The 14353-nt window shown below is 42.3% G+C and overlaps 1 protein-coding gene across 1 annotated transcript in view; it reads right to left on the reverse strand.

Moving 5' to 3' along the window:
- Nucleotides 1–12865, reverse strand: part of ptchd1 (patched domain containing 1) — a 68142-nt gene extending 55277 nt beyond the window's left edge. Inside the window, exons 1-2 of the mRNA XM_064334072.1 lie at nt 10675–12865; nt 5118–5778 (exon numbers count right to left, since the gene is read on the reverse strand). Coding sequence (XP_064190142.1) covers nt 5118–5778; nt 10675–11100 — 1087 coding nt within the window. The 5' untranslated portion in view covers nt 11101–12865. The remainder of the gene's footprint in view (nt 1–5117; nt 5779–10674) is intronic.
- Nucleotides 12866–14353: the final 1488 nt, after the last annotated feature.

The following is a 14353-nucleotide window of genomic DNA, read 5'->3' on the forward strand; positions in this document are numbered from 1 at the left end:
TTGTGGATGGCCACTAGATAAAAATGCCCATCCCGTTTGCAACAGGACTTTGATTTCTCTAACTAGTCGTGTCATTTACTACACATTAGATTATTGAAAAGTAATCGCTATATTCTGTAGTCACCCCCACCGAGTCAGCACACAGCAGGCAGCGGGCTGAAAGCTTATCATTCCCGGCTATCACTCGGGGAAACTCTCGCATCGAGGAGGAGGTGCGGGAGCTAGCGAGGCACAAGCCTGGTGTGACAGCTGGATTTCTTTCAAACCCCCGCAACCTATACATCAAAATCAAGCTTAGAACCTGCAGTTTTTAGCTGTATGTGTTAATTTCCTATTCAGTCAATATTCATCCGTTTAAGATGTAACATGCTCAGGCATAGGTCTTGCCTATCAAATGAACTCGAAATCCATTCATGGTAACAGTTGCCACCAAGGGAAATATGATCACATTATATGGTTTGCAGCCTATCCAAACTTAGTTCAGTAGGGGAATAAATAAATAAATAAATAAATAAATAAATAAATAAATAAATAAATAAATAAATAAATAAAAATAAAACAGGCAAAAAAAAAGTTCATGTAGGCTATCACTGTTATGTAATTACTGTTGTAAAGTAGTAATTCACGTTTCCCTAGCGAACTGCAGTAACGTTAACACATCAAGAAACGCGAACGCAGCATCATTGAAATTTAAGATTATGTTTCTATATATCTTTAAGATATGGATATGACATCTATATATCTTTAAGATATAGATTAAGATATGTTTATATATATCTTTACTGTAAATAGTTTCTATTTCCAATGCAAAATAGAATCTTTTGATTTATAAGACATTTTTTTCTGTTTCTGATTGTTCAATGTACCCCAGTTAAAGAGGGGGGGGGGGGGTGCTGGGGTTCAGACAGTTCATAAAACTTAGTTTAGTTAAAAATAAAAAAAGAGAGAGAGACAGATTAAAAGTACAGTATGAGGATTTGGAAATATATTTCATAATTAATTATATGCCATTGCATTGCCAATGAATACTAGGTTAGAAAATACAACATTTGCCTGATTTAACGTGACTTCCGAGATAAACCACGCCCACTTCCGGTCTTATATCCGAATACAGATACAGATACAGATAATTTTGTTGGTTGAACAGATACAGATACAGATACAGATAATGATCTCTCTGCACACCCCTACTGTGTAGGCAAACAGCAGGCCTGCTGGAAATTTGTATGCTTGCTATTGTGTGTCCCTGGAGGGATTCACAGGAAGATGATCTCCTTGGCAATTACATCACCTGCCTTCTGATACTGAACTGTACAGAGGAGCTGTGTGCAGAACCAGTCTGACAGCAGCATGTTCTCTCTCATTCTCCCAACCTCACACCCTTTCTTCTTTGTCTCATCCTCTTTTTCTCTCACCCCCACTTCTCCTTCTTTTTCACTTCCCCTGCGATCTAAAACCATCCCTCCCTCTCTTTCTCTCCCCCTGTCTCTCTCCCTGCCTCCTGCTATCTCAGATCAACTTTCTCTGCCTGTCTGCTTTCTCCAACTCACTACCCCTCTCTCTCCCTCCTCTCTTTCTCTCTGGTGGGAATGTCAGCCTGTCATCCTTCCTACACAATGCAGTGATTACCGAGCGTGTGTATGCGTGTGTGTGTGTGTGTGTGCATAGTAAGTGAAAAGACATGGATTATAGAGCTAACAAAAGAATGAGCCAGTGTGTGAATCAATTAACTAGAGAATAAATTAATACAGTGTAAGAGGAACATAACACATTCATGAAATGAATGAATGAATGAATGAAGGACTTGACTACATGAATTAATTACTGTATAATTGAGAGTATGACTGAATAACTGTGAATGGAATGCAGAAGACTTGCCAGTATGGTAAATGGAATCTTGAATAAAGGCATAGACGATGAATGCATATAAAAAATAGTCTCTTAACCCCTTAGCGCACATGCCAAATCTTGCCAATCCTTGCCCATTTAGGGGGTACCCTATTTAAAGCTTTATAACTCCAGATGTGAACACCACAGAGACATGAAAAATGGCTTTAATGAAGCAGGACACATTTGTACCATTTACAATACTACCTTAGATTACTTTATATTCATAATTTTGGAAGAACTAAAGTGCCACAAATGCAATTGTTTAGGCAAAAAATCTAAAATGAATTTGCTATTTTTTAGTTTGCAATGAAATACTGAGAGATTGCATATATACAGCAGGTTAAAGTATACATGTCCTGGATCAAAAACTTCTTGACCACAAGTTCATAAAATCTAAGTGTGGATATGCAGAACTACTAAAGATCTATGAAGCCAAAACTAAGCAGTGTACCCAGCGTCTCCAAATCTACCCAAAATGTCTAAATTATGCATTGCTGTAAATCACAACATATTCACATATTTCACTACAAATCAACTGTTTTTACTCAAGAAACTCACTGTTGCATCATTTTCAAGTGGGAATTACAAGCTTTACGTCAGTACAGTGGTCTAAAATAGCTAGGGGTCCAGGAACATACCCAAAATCTCTCCAAAAAGGAATATAATGCTTTTTTGTCCACTGTAAAGCATATAAATGAGCCCCTTATGAAGGTTTAAGATGAAACATTGATATCAGATTTTAAAATAATGCAAAAATATTGTCACACAATGCTGTACAGTACCTAAATGTGTGATAGTTAACTCTTGTGTAGTGCCCTTGGAAGATGTTTGCCAATTTGATCTGATATTTGCAATGTAATTTAATTAATTCATTAATTCTTGGATCTGGGTGGGGTAATGTTGTTCAGAGAGGCCAGTGTTTTTTTTCTGTGCCATTCGTGTGGGGCTAGCTGCAGTTTATCCTATGCAACTGTGTGATTTAGATAATTGGTTCACGTGATAGAAGCTGATAAAACGAGAACTACTTTAGAAAGTTCACGGAGAGTGAAGGTCTAGTTAAACTTTTAGTGAACTCTCTGGCGCCTATTGCTGTGCTGGTTAAAAGATATGTTGTCCAATCACGCTGCGTGAGGGAGGGTTCGACAAGAGGTCAAGTGGGAACTAGTTAGGGGTTGCAGGGGAAGACTGGAACTCAAGGGAGAGGCAGATGGTGCACGGTGCAGGAGAGATCGTTAAACTGTTTAGTGAAATTGAGTTGGATGCACGTTTTGGAATTGATTGATTGATCGGTTTTCGCCATCGTCATTGAATTAAGTCGCGGTACAGGATTGGAAGGTGCGGACGTTTTGGTGTAAATTCCAGTTTTTCTTATTTTTTTCTCGACGAAGTTTTTTCTCTACTGTTTCGGGTTAGCTAACCACACGAAGAGGACAGCACGCGGCTGGACGAGTGTGGTTGTGTCGGACCTGCATTTGGATCGCCAGTGACTTGTTTTCCTGTGTGTGTGAGTAAACCTCAACATTATTCTTGTGTGGATTCATATGAGCTCCAACATGCGCGCCAACGTATAAAGACAAACTGTGCACGGACAGCCTAAAACCCCGGGTCATTTTCTTCAATTTGTTATTTTGGTTTCGTGTTCATTTCTTTCATTTAATACTGTGACAGTTAAAATGGGCCATGCAGTGTGTATGGGCTGCCTAAGATTGAATGGCGTCAAGTTGATGGCACTTTGGTGTTTTTTTTAAATAAATGCCACTATTGTAGTTCGATATATTCTGGACTGTGTATAGTGTTATTGCATATTTTTCTCTTGAAATTGATTAAGCCCATTATAATTTGGTGTATTTTGGTATTGTGGTTTTACTCCTTATACATGGAGTCAAATGTTACGCACAAGTAGAGCACCATTTTAGGTTAATAAAATAACTGGTTCTTTGAGTGTGAGTGCTCAAAGTGGGGGCTCGTGAGTCAAAGTGTTTATGCATGGGAGTCATTGTTCGCAAGCAGTATAGCTACATACTAACATCTTTAAAGCTACCTGAGGCCTCCCAGTCTCCCAGGTGAGATCCCTAGACATAGAGTAAACTGGTGCATCCCATCACAGCTCCTCCCATGCATTTTAGTGTATTAGTGGAAGTTTCATAGGTTTCAGTATTACCTATGTATATTATGTAAATGAGCATTGTGGTGGGAGGGCTACATATGTATTTCTATACTCTGTACTCTCGTATGTTTTCTTGTATGGGGATGGGATGACATGAGAACAATTTTTAACCGTTCACCACGATTTGGCAATGCTCCAACTCTCACGTCATCACTGTTGCATGCTTCACAAAAACTATTAACACTACTAACGCTTACATCACAGTGTGAAATATCCACATTATATAATACCATTAACATATTTAATATATTAACTGATATATTAATGAAAGATTACATAAATTAATTTAAAGTAAATTAATAGAAATATACTTTTGGAGATTCCCCCAACATTAAGAAGGTGATCTGCTGGAATGCACCCTTAAATACAGAATGAATGAATGAATGAATGAATGAATGAACAGGAGATGGGAAACTCATCATGACGGTAATCTCTAGGGGTTAGAGCAGGGCTGTCCAACCCTGTTTCTAAAGATTTACTGTCCTGAAGATTTTCACTCCAATCCTAGCAAAGCACACCTCATTCAACAGCTAGCGATATTAATACAGAATTAGGGAAAACTGCCCTTAGATACTGTGCTCCATACACTTGGAATAAACTACTACTAATAAACAGTCGCTAAAACTCAATGCTTAAGTACCTGTAAGTCTTTTCCGGAATCTGAAAACAAAACATAGTTACGTTTAATTGTGAATGTTTTAATCAGTGTTGCATAACCTTTATTATATTTTGAACAATGTAATATTTTTAATTGTTTTCATTTTGTGTTCTGTAAACAGTATATGTTTGTTGTGTTTAGTCTGTAAACTCACGCTCATGAAAAAGACAGCATTGATCCTTCAATGTGTCTCTGAGTTCTAAATAAAGGTTTAATGAAAAGATCTTGTTGAGCTTCTAATTAGTAGAATCAGATGTTCCAAATAAGGCTTGAAATTAAAACCTACAGGATGGTAGATCTCCAAGAACAGGGTTTGGCAGCCATGGCTTAGAGTGTGTGAAAGAATAAATGAATGAATTCATATGTTTACTGAATGAACTGAAAGAGGGACAGGAGCCTCACCCAACATGATGAAGGGGATCCCCAGGAAGGTGGAGTTGTACTTGCCGCCCGATAGGTTGATGATGCCGGCCGAGGTGAGTGTGGCCAGGCTGATGCTGAGCAGTGCCAGGAGGCCGAGCCAGGGCTTAGTCCGCACGCAGTCCCGCATGGTGCAGCACAGCACTGCCAGCGAGATGCACAACAACAGGCAGACCAAAAGGGAGTGCTCTGACACCTTGCTGGTTCTCTGGAAGTCATGCTGCGGTGAGGAGGAGGTGAAGGGGTACACACCAATCTCGGGGTGCGCCTTGCGGTAGCGCTCTAGCGCCAGGCAGAACTGCACCTCCCAGCGAGCCGCCATCATGTCATTGAGCGGGCTGAGCGCCTGCAGGTAGTAGCTGAGCTGCAGAGCCCGCGCATAGCGCACGCCCTCCCGGCCCGCCGCCAGCACCCCGCCCAGCTGGTGCCCGATGTAGGTCTGTCGCCCATCCTGCAGCCTGGCGATAGGGTAGCGCACTGGAGGCGCGGAGCGGTTGGAGGCACGTGCGGCCCGCAGCTCCTCTAGCACGCGCAGGATGTCATCTACAATGCAGCTCTTGTGGTCATCCAGAAGGCAAAGGTGTACGAAGGAGTAGTTGAAGCCCAGCATGTGCACCTGGATTTTGGTGATGGTGTTGTGGAGCTGGGGGGGGGGGGCACACACAAGTCAGGTTACGGCCAGACCACTTTCGGTGGGCCAGCCTTTACTTATTTGGTAGGCGTACTGTTATGCCTTCCACAGTGGATTTTTTACTCACATGTGACACAGATCAGATAAGTACTATGAAAGTGTTAACAGGAAAAAGCATTATGGATTCGGATATTTTTTCAGGTCCTTTTTGGGCCACATTCATATGTAAAAATAAATCTGATAGGAATCAGATATCTGCCAATGCTACTGTCATCTAAACGCACAAATTGGAATTTCCTGGTCATTGTGATTCGCACGTCATTCAAAATGCAACATTCTCATACTTTTTTGCATTTGAACGACGTGTAACATATATCACGCCATAACAAACTGGTGCCTGTCCGTGACAGATGGGTTCCCCCTCTGAGTCCAGTTCTGCTCAAGGTTTCTTCCTGCTATCAGTCAGGGAGTTTTTCCTTGCCACTGTTGCCCTAGGCTTACTCTTTGGGGGCCGGTTCTCTGTAAAGCTGCTTTGTGACAAAGCTCCTTTGTTAAAAGCGCTATACAAATAAAATTGATTGAAGTGATTGATTGGGTGAAGCCGGGTCCCCCGAAGGTCGGGCAGGGAGTCACGGGGGCCTGGGCGAGGCCAGGTACCCCTGAAGGTAATAACAATAACAGCAATAAAAGAAACAATAATAAGTAATAATTAAAGCCGCAAGCGACGTTGGGAGGGGTCCAAGCATTGACACTATTGCACCCCCTATGGAGTGATTTTAAAATGGTTTTGTCCTCATGATCATATACCTTCACCCAACATATCTACTGAATATCATGATGATCGTATGAAATATTGATGACTTATGGCCAATTTTGTGCTAAGAGATGCACTTAGATTTGTGTATATTCATAATTTTGAAAGAAATAAAGTGCCACAAATGAAATTTGCAAAATATCAAAATATCTAAAATGAATTTGCTATTTTTTAGTTTGCAATGAAATACTGAGAGATTGCATATATACAGCAGGTTAAAGTATACATGTCCTGGATCAAAAACTTCTTGACCACAAGTTCATAAAATCTAAGTGTGGATATGCAGAACTACTAAAGATCTATGAAGCCAAAACTAAGCAGTGTACCCAGCGTCTCCAAATCTACCCAAAATGTCTAAATTATGCATTGCTGTAAATCACAACAAATTCACATATTTCACTGCAAATCAACTGTTTTTACTCAATAAACGAACTGTTGCATCATTTTCAAGTGTTGGGTAGGAACCCGTGTAAGGACTGCGTATTACTTCGCAGTGTTCATTCTGGTGTATCTGTCTGGATATAGAAGATGCAACAAAGGGTCTTGATTTACTTTCTTTACTATAATCAATCGGTTTGTGTGTGTGGTTCTAAAATAAAGAATAATTCAAAACAAATATCACTGCACTGTTACATGAATTTCACAACATACACAAGTACACAGCTGATATACTGTTTCAACAAAATGCTATACAGCATACGCAAAATCACCGTGATATTGACTACCTAAAGTGGGTAGCTACCATTTTAGTAATAGCATGGCTAATAACAACACCATGCGGACTTAATACCATCTTAGCTAGCATCTATTACTAGCGCTTAGAACTTAACACAATTAACTTCGTATCAATAAACCATACGGCAATACAAATATAAATATTACTTCATTAGTGCACACTGCCCAAACCAAGATTACTCTTAATCTAACTTAGTCTTAATTAACTGAAAAGAATTAGTAAACTGCTCAAACTTCATGCCATTCATCTTGTTCAGAAAAACTGCATGCCTCATGGCAACATTATATACACAACTTACAAATGGTAAGAAATTATCTGAAATATAAACATAAAGGCTGGGTTCTGACCCAGCCTTTACTGATAAAAACAAGACCCTATGCTGTCGGATTACTTGCGTCGCCATGGATGTCTTCTAGCCGCTTGCCGTAAAGAAGTTTACTAGATGTCGTAACACTTTAGATTTGGAGCTACAGCGCTACCGCGCAGCAACTAATAAAAAAGTCCAAATGGCGGGCAAATAATATGGCGGACATAGGTACTTCCAAGGGTAAAGTTGTAGAGTACTTTGAGCTGCATAGGTCCATGATGTTTTGTGTTGATCTAACTTATGGTGTGGGAGTTATGGCCTTTTACGCATGACCCTTTGTTATAGCGCCACCATCTGGCCGACATAGGTGATTTTTAGTGCCTGAGTAGTGGGGGGCCATAGGAACCCACCTGCCAAATTTGGTTGCTCTAGGACATATGGTTGCTGAGCCTCTTCAACACTTTTAGCGGAGAAAAATAATAATAATAATAATAATAATTCTAACAGATACAATAGGGTTCCACCAGCTTCGCTGCTTGGACCCCTAATAATCCTAACAGATACAATAGGGTTCCACCAGTTTCGCTGCTTGGACCCCTAATAATCCTAACAGATACAATAGGGTTCCACCAGCTTCGCTGCTTGGACCCTTAATAATCCGAACAGATACAGTAGGGTTCCACCAGCTTCGCTGCTTGGACCCCTAATAATCCTAACATATACAATAGGGTTCCACCAGCTTCGCTGCTTGGACCCCTAATAATCCTAACAGATACAATAGGGTTCCACCAGCTTCGCTGCTTGGACCCCTAATAATCCTAACAGATACAATAGGGTTCCACCAGCTTTGCTGCTTGGACCCCTAATAATCCTAACAGATACAGTAGGGTTCCACCAGCTTCGCTGCTTGGACCCCTAATAATCCTAATTTATACAATAGGGTTCCACCAGCTTCGCTGCTTGGACCCCTACTAATAATAATAATAATCCTAACAGATACAATAGGGTTCCACCAGCTTCGCTGCTTGGACCCCTAATAATCCTAACAGATACAATAGGGTTCCACCAGCTTCGCTGCTTGGACCCCTAATAATCCTAACAGATACAATAGGGTTCCACCATCTTCACTGCTTGGACCCCTGATAATAATCCTAACTAACAGATACAATAGGGTTCCACCAGCTTCGCTGCTTGAATCCCTAATAATAATCCTAACAAAGACAATAGGGTTCCACCAGCTTCGCTGCTTGGACCCCTAATAATAATAATCCTAACAACTACAATAGGGTTCCACCAGCTTCGCTGCTTGGACCCCTAATAATCCTAACAAATACAATAGGGTTCCACCAGCTTCGCTGCTTGGACCCCTAATAATAATAATCCTAACAGATACAATAGGGTTCCACCAGCTTCGCTGCTTGGACCCCTAATAATCCTAACAAATACAATAGGGTTCCACCAGCTTCGCTGCTTGGATCCCTAATAATCCTAACAAATACAATAGGGTTCCACCAGCTTCGCTGCTTGGACCCCTAATAATCCTAACAGATACAATAGGGTTCCACCAGCTTCGCTGCTTGGACCCCTAATAATCCTAACAAATACAATAGGGTTCCACCAGCTTCGCTGCTTGGACCCCTAATAATCCTAACAGATACAATAGGGTTCCACCAGCTTCGCTGCTTGGACCCCTAATAATCCTAACAGATACAATAGGGTTCCACCAGCTTCGCTGCTTGGACCCCTAATAATCCTAACAGATACAGTAGGGTTCCACCAGCTTTGCTGCTTGGACCCCTAAAAATCCTAACATATACAATAGGGTTCCACCAGCTTCGCTGCTTGGACCCCTAATAATAATAATAATAATCCTAACAGATACAATAGGGTTCCACCAGCTTTGCTGCTTGGACCCCTAATAATCCTAACAGATACAATAGGGTTCCACCAGCTTCGCTGCTTGGACCCCTAATAATCCTAACAGATACAATAGGGTTCCACCAGCTTCACTGCTTGGACCCCTGATAATAATCCTAACTAACAGATACAATAGGGTTCGCTGCTTGGACCCCTAATACTCCTCACAAATACAATAGGGTTCCACCAGCTTCGCTGCTCGGACCCCTAATAATAATCCTAACAGATACAATAGGGTTCCACCAGCTTCGCTGCTTGAACCCCTAATAATCCTAACAGACACAATAGGGTTCCACCAGCTTCGCTGAGGTGAAATCTGAAAATGTGTGTAAACGTAGCTACGCAATGGGAGAGGGGCGTGTGTCGAAGACCTCTCGCAGGAATTGTAGATTTCTCGATGACGCCCACGAGCAGAGTAAGTAAAAGCTGTGTGGGACACAAAATGGGTTGCGTTGATAGAACATGCAAATAAAAAGCAAGCGTGTAAAATTAATTTACTATTTGCTCTTTGCACGTGCGCCAGTTTTCCACTGATCATTTACCTCTGTCGGTCTGAAGTAGCCTACATCACTAATACAACGCTCTAAAAGTTACCTTCTCAGCTCATAATCTAGTGATCGGCCTATCAAGGGAAAGGAGAACTGTCTGGAAATGGCAGCTTTCGAGAGTCTCTTTCGTCATTCCCATCCTATACTGAGTCATGATTATGGCCCCAACTTTATCACAACCAGTCCTCATGTGGATTTACAAGCTCACTGATTTTTAATGCTTACTTTGATTTCCTTTTAAATTGATTTCAGAAACACGTCTAAAGGTAAAGCTGCAATTAAACTTGTACAGTATTGTCTTCAGATTTTAGTTCGTTCTAGTAGCCAGAGATGGTTATTGGAGTGGCGGAGTCCCGCGTATTGCTGCAAGATATATACCGGGATACTTGATATTCAGTTGACCATGTTTTTTTAAATTTATTTTTCTGTACTTGATGTACAGGGCGCGCCAAGCATTTGATTGTGTATATCCGAGATACGTGTCACAGATGGGCGGTCTCCATACATTACTAAACATCAAGCTCCAAGTTATACCAGACCCCAATAGCGTGCCATTAATACCCTGACTCCCACTCGCCAGTCTTACCTTCAGTACGACATCGATGTGGTGCTGGTCCAGAACACTCCCCCGACCCGACGTGACGATCACCCTGCCGTACCTCCCAGGCGTCTGTAGGTCGGAGTACAGCGTGTGCTTGGATTTGTTGATGGGAAATAGACTGTCCACCAAGTTGCCCTCTATTTTGGCCAGACTGTGTTTTGGAGCCAGCAGGTACTCCACGTTTTCTTCAATACGGTAGCGACTGAAGCTGGCGCCCAGCAGAATAGAGATGAGCACGGGGGCGGTTGCGAAGAATACCGGGTGGTTGGCGACAAAGTGACCGAGCCTGTAGAAAGACGACCTCAGCACTTCGTGAAAGACCTGCCGCAACATCCTAGAGTAGATCCACAGCGGAGGGGCGAGGAAGAAACTGCGGGTTCGAAGCCTCTCCCACTGCTGGGTCACAACCATTGGGGGCCTCAACCATAGGAAGTCATTTTATACCAGAAAATATGACATGCTATGGTCGGTGAGGGAACTGTTTGACTCAAATTTCCCCAGGTCAAGCGGCACCACTAGCCATAACTCACGGCATGGTCCTCTACATTCTGACATAAAATTGGCATAGGCTACTAGGAAACTGCATGTTGTAGTGTCTATGGGCTTTTTGAGACTGCAATAACTGCTATTGATTATTCAGTACACTGTTCTCGTCTGGTCTTGATTCGATTAAAATAAAACGAAACCAAAACATCTCACAAGAGAATCGGACAGGTTGTTGACACCTTGGCCCGCTGTGAAAGATGTGCAAAAAGCTTAATCAGCGCATAGGTTGTTCAGTTGAAATATACGGTGAAAAAATGCTGCCCTGATTTCAAATGCGTGTTCTCTCCATAACGGAACAATAACGTGACTTCCGAGTACGGACCAGTGATACGTAACTCTATTTTAAATAGGCCTCTCAAATGGCACAATTTAGTGCTCAGGATTATGAACCAGCATACTGCAATAGTATTCTTCTTTAAGTTTACAAGGATGTCATATTAGCAGTCATGTCGCTGCAGATTTCATATCTGAGACAGACCCTACAGGCTATAGCCTATTCACAGACATGCCGCTAACATTACTGAATGAGCCATTACATCCTTGCTGTTTCATTGCTACATAATCACCGGACACTCCCCTTGAAGAGAAAGGTCAATTCATATGTTTAAATAATGTAATTAATTACACCAAAAGAAAACAAGCCCGAGTTCGGGTTTTCTTAGATCTCGTCAGCGCATCGCTGTTCCATACCAGCCGCAGACTGCCCGTGAGTCCCGATTGCTTGCTTTGAACGACTCAATGCATAAATACAACTTTGTGTATTTCATTTGTTCTATATCTGTTATGTCATCTGCTCATGTTAAGCAATGCGTAATCCACCAGTTCGTTTTAATTGTATATATTGAGCGTAGTCAATTCATTCAGACAGCAAAATTCATATTGACTCACAGCGGTGAGAAGTGCGCGAGACCAGTTCTTCCAGGGGTGTCCCTTCCACTTGTGTGAATATCGGTTTCTTGGTGCTGCGTGCTTGTTAAAGGCGATGGTTAGGTCTGCGACGTTAGTCCTACACCCCCTTCTTCAACTTCTCAAATATCCTACGCAATGCAGTTCTTTGAAAGTGCTGGGAAATTCATTTTATTTAAGACTTAAAATGGTAGATGCCGCTTTCACGTCTAAGATAAACGGTAGCCTTTAAATACAGCGCAGCGCACAGTCATGTTCTACACGATTACTTGTTCGTATGACTAGAACGGTCATAAAAATGCAGCACTGATCTTTCCGTCGGTATCCATCTATCCACATTCCATTCCTCGCCGCTGGTCCTGTTCGAATTACTGGTCTCGCGCAATCGCTCGTACCTTGCCTGGCACAGTGTGTTGCCCCGCGAAAAAAGATGCGCTCCGGAAGAAGACAGGCTAGACTCTCGTGTGCTTTCTTCCTTCTTTGCCTCCCGTGTGCGCTCCATTACACATGTCCTGACGGCATTGATAGAAAGCAGGGATAACAAATTTGCTGTTTGGGCGAGTAACGTTTGGTGAACAGAGGTGGCGTATGGGTGGGGGTGGGGATAGGGGCAGCAACATGCTACTCCACTGTCTTATCTTTTTCAAACATCTAGAATAAAGGCAGAGACAATTCCAGACATTAAGTCTTTATTGCTGTGAACGCAGGCCTTTTTCCCCACAACGGGGTAGGTTTAAACTGAATGCCAGACTATAGTTATCCATTAAAGCCGGGGAGTGAGCTTCCACCAAGCCAACCACATTACACATTAAGAATAATATGCCAGTGAGTCAATGGTGGATGAATGACAGCTGTTAAAGTAATAAGTGATTAGAGTGGCTTTGGTGCGGAAGATAATCCCCCGGCGGACTGAAATCAAGCATCTAAAACACACACAGTGTAGTCGCTTAATCTAAGCGCAGCTCCTGCTGGGGAAGCGTGCAACGTTACCGTTGATCCTCGCAGTGTTCTGATAGATCATCATGACTTTGCACTAATTAACACGTTGGTTAGGCTGTATGACGTTGGTTAGGCTGTATGTTCGGTGTGTGTGTGTGTGTGTGCGAGAAAGAGAGAGAGAGAGATGGGGGGTTGGAGTGTGACAGAGTGGGTGGAGACGAATTAACTCCAACAGGTGCAAATAACAATTAATTCGAAATTTAGCTAATTTCATATCGTTTTATGTCACACCGCTGCACAATGAATACAACACAAACGTTCCAAGGATTTAAAGCTATGCAACACGAATTTCATGATTACTTTTGGGAGGACAATTGGTATAATTTCTTCTCTTTGTGTGCATGACTGCATCGTGTGTCGGTGGTCGAGCATTCTCAGAGTGGGAAGCGTCTCCCTTTACCTAATGTACCTGCTCCGGTTTTTAGAAACAGCACCCATTGTAATCTGTGCTAACCGCACCCTCTAGAGTGTTTTCAGAACCACGATCAGCGTGCGGGAAGTCTTTCTTATTTCTTGTTGACACAGTTCTTAATATACTCTATAGTTGATGGGAATAACGAATCACCTACGAGACCAAACGATATAACAAGAACAACCTGTATGTGTGTGTGCTATCGGCCGCCCGCATTTGACCAACGAGGACTTAGTGTTCTGAAACTGGGAAACTGTACTGTGTTTAGATCATACGAGATAAGGTTTTTACTCTATACCGAACCCTACTGATGTAAATAAAACAGACTTCTGCTCTTCGCACTAACACTAATTTGGCTTCACTTACGGGATGCGCAGAAATATTCACTGCAAAACTAGAAATTCTAATAGGGCGGTGACATAGTGGTTAGCAATGTCGCCTCACAGCAAGAAGGTCGTGGGTACGAATCTCGGCTTGGGGCCTTTCTGTGCCGAGTTTGCCTGTTCTCCCCGTGTTCGCGTGGGTTTTACTCCGGGTACTCCGGTTTCCTCCTACACTCAAAGACTCAAAGACATACATGTGAGGTGCGCTCCTGCAGGTGCCCTTGACTAAGGCACTTGCCTCGGAACTGGAGTTGGTCCCCGGGCGCTGCACTGTGGCTGCCCACTGCTCCTAGGTAAATATTAAGGATGGGTCAAATGCAGAGGACAAATTACCCCAGGGGGTTCAATAAAGTATATCTTCTTCTTCTACTACTACGCTTATTTCACTGCGGTCAAGCCAGCCGCCATTTCGGAAATC

This window comes from Anguilla rostrata, chromosome 4 (genome assembly GCF_018555375.3).
Source record: "Anguilla rostrata isolate EN2019 chromosome 4, ASM1855537v3, whole genome shotgun sequence".
Taxonomy (NCBI): Eukaryota; Metazoa; Chordata; class Actinopteri; order Anguilliformes; family Anguillidae; genus Anguilla; species Anguilla rostrata.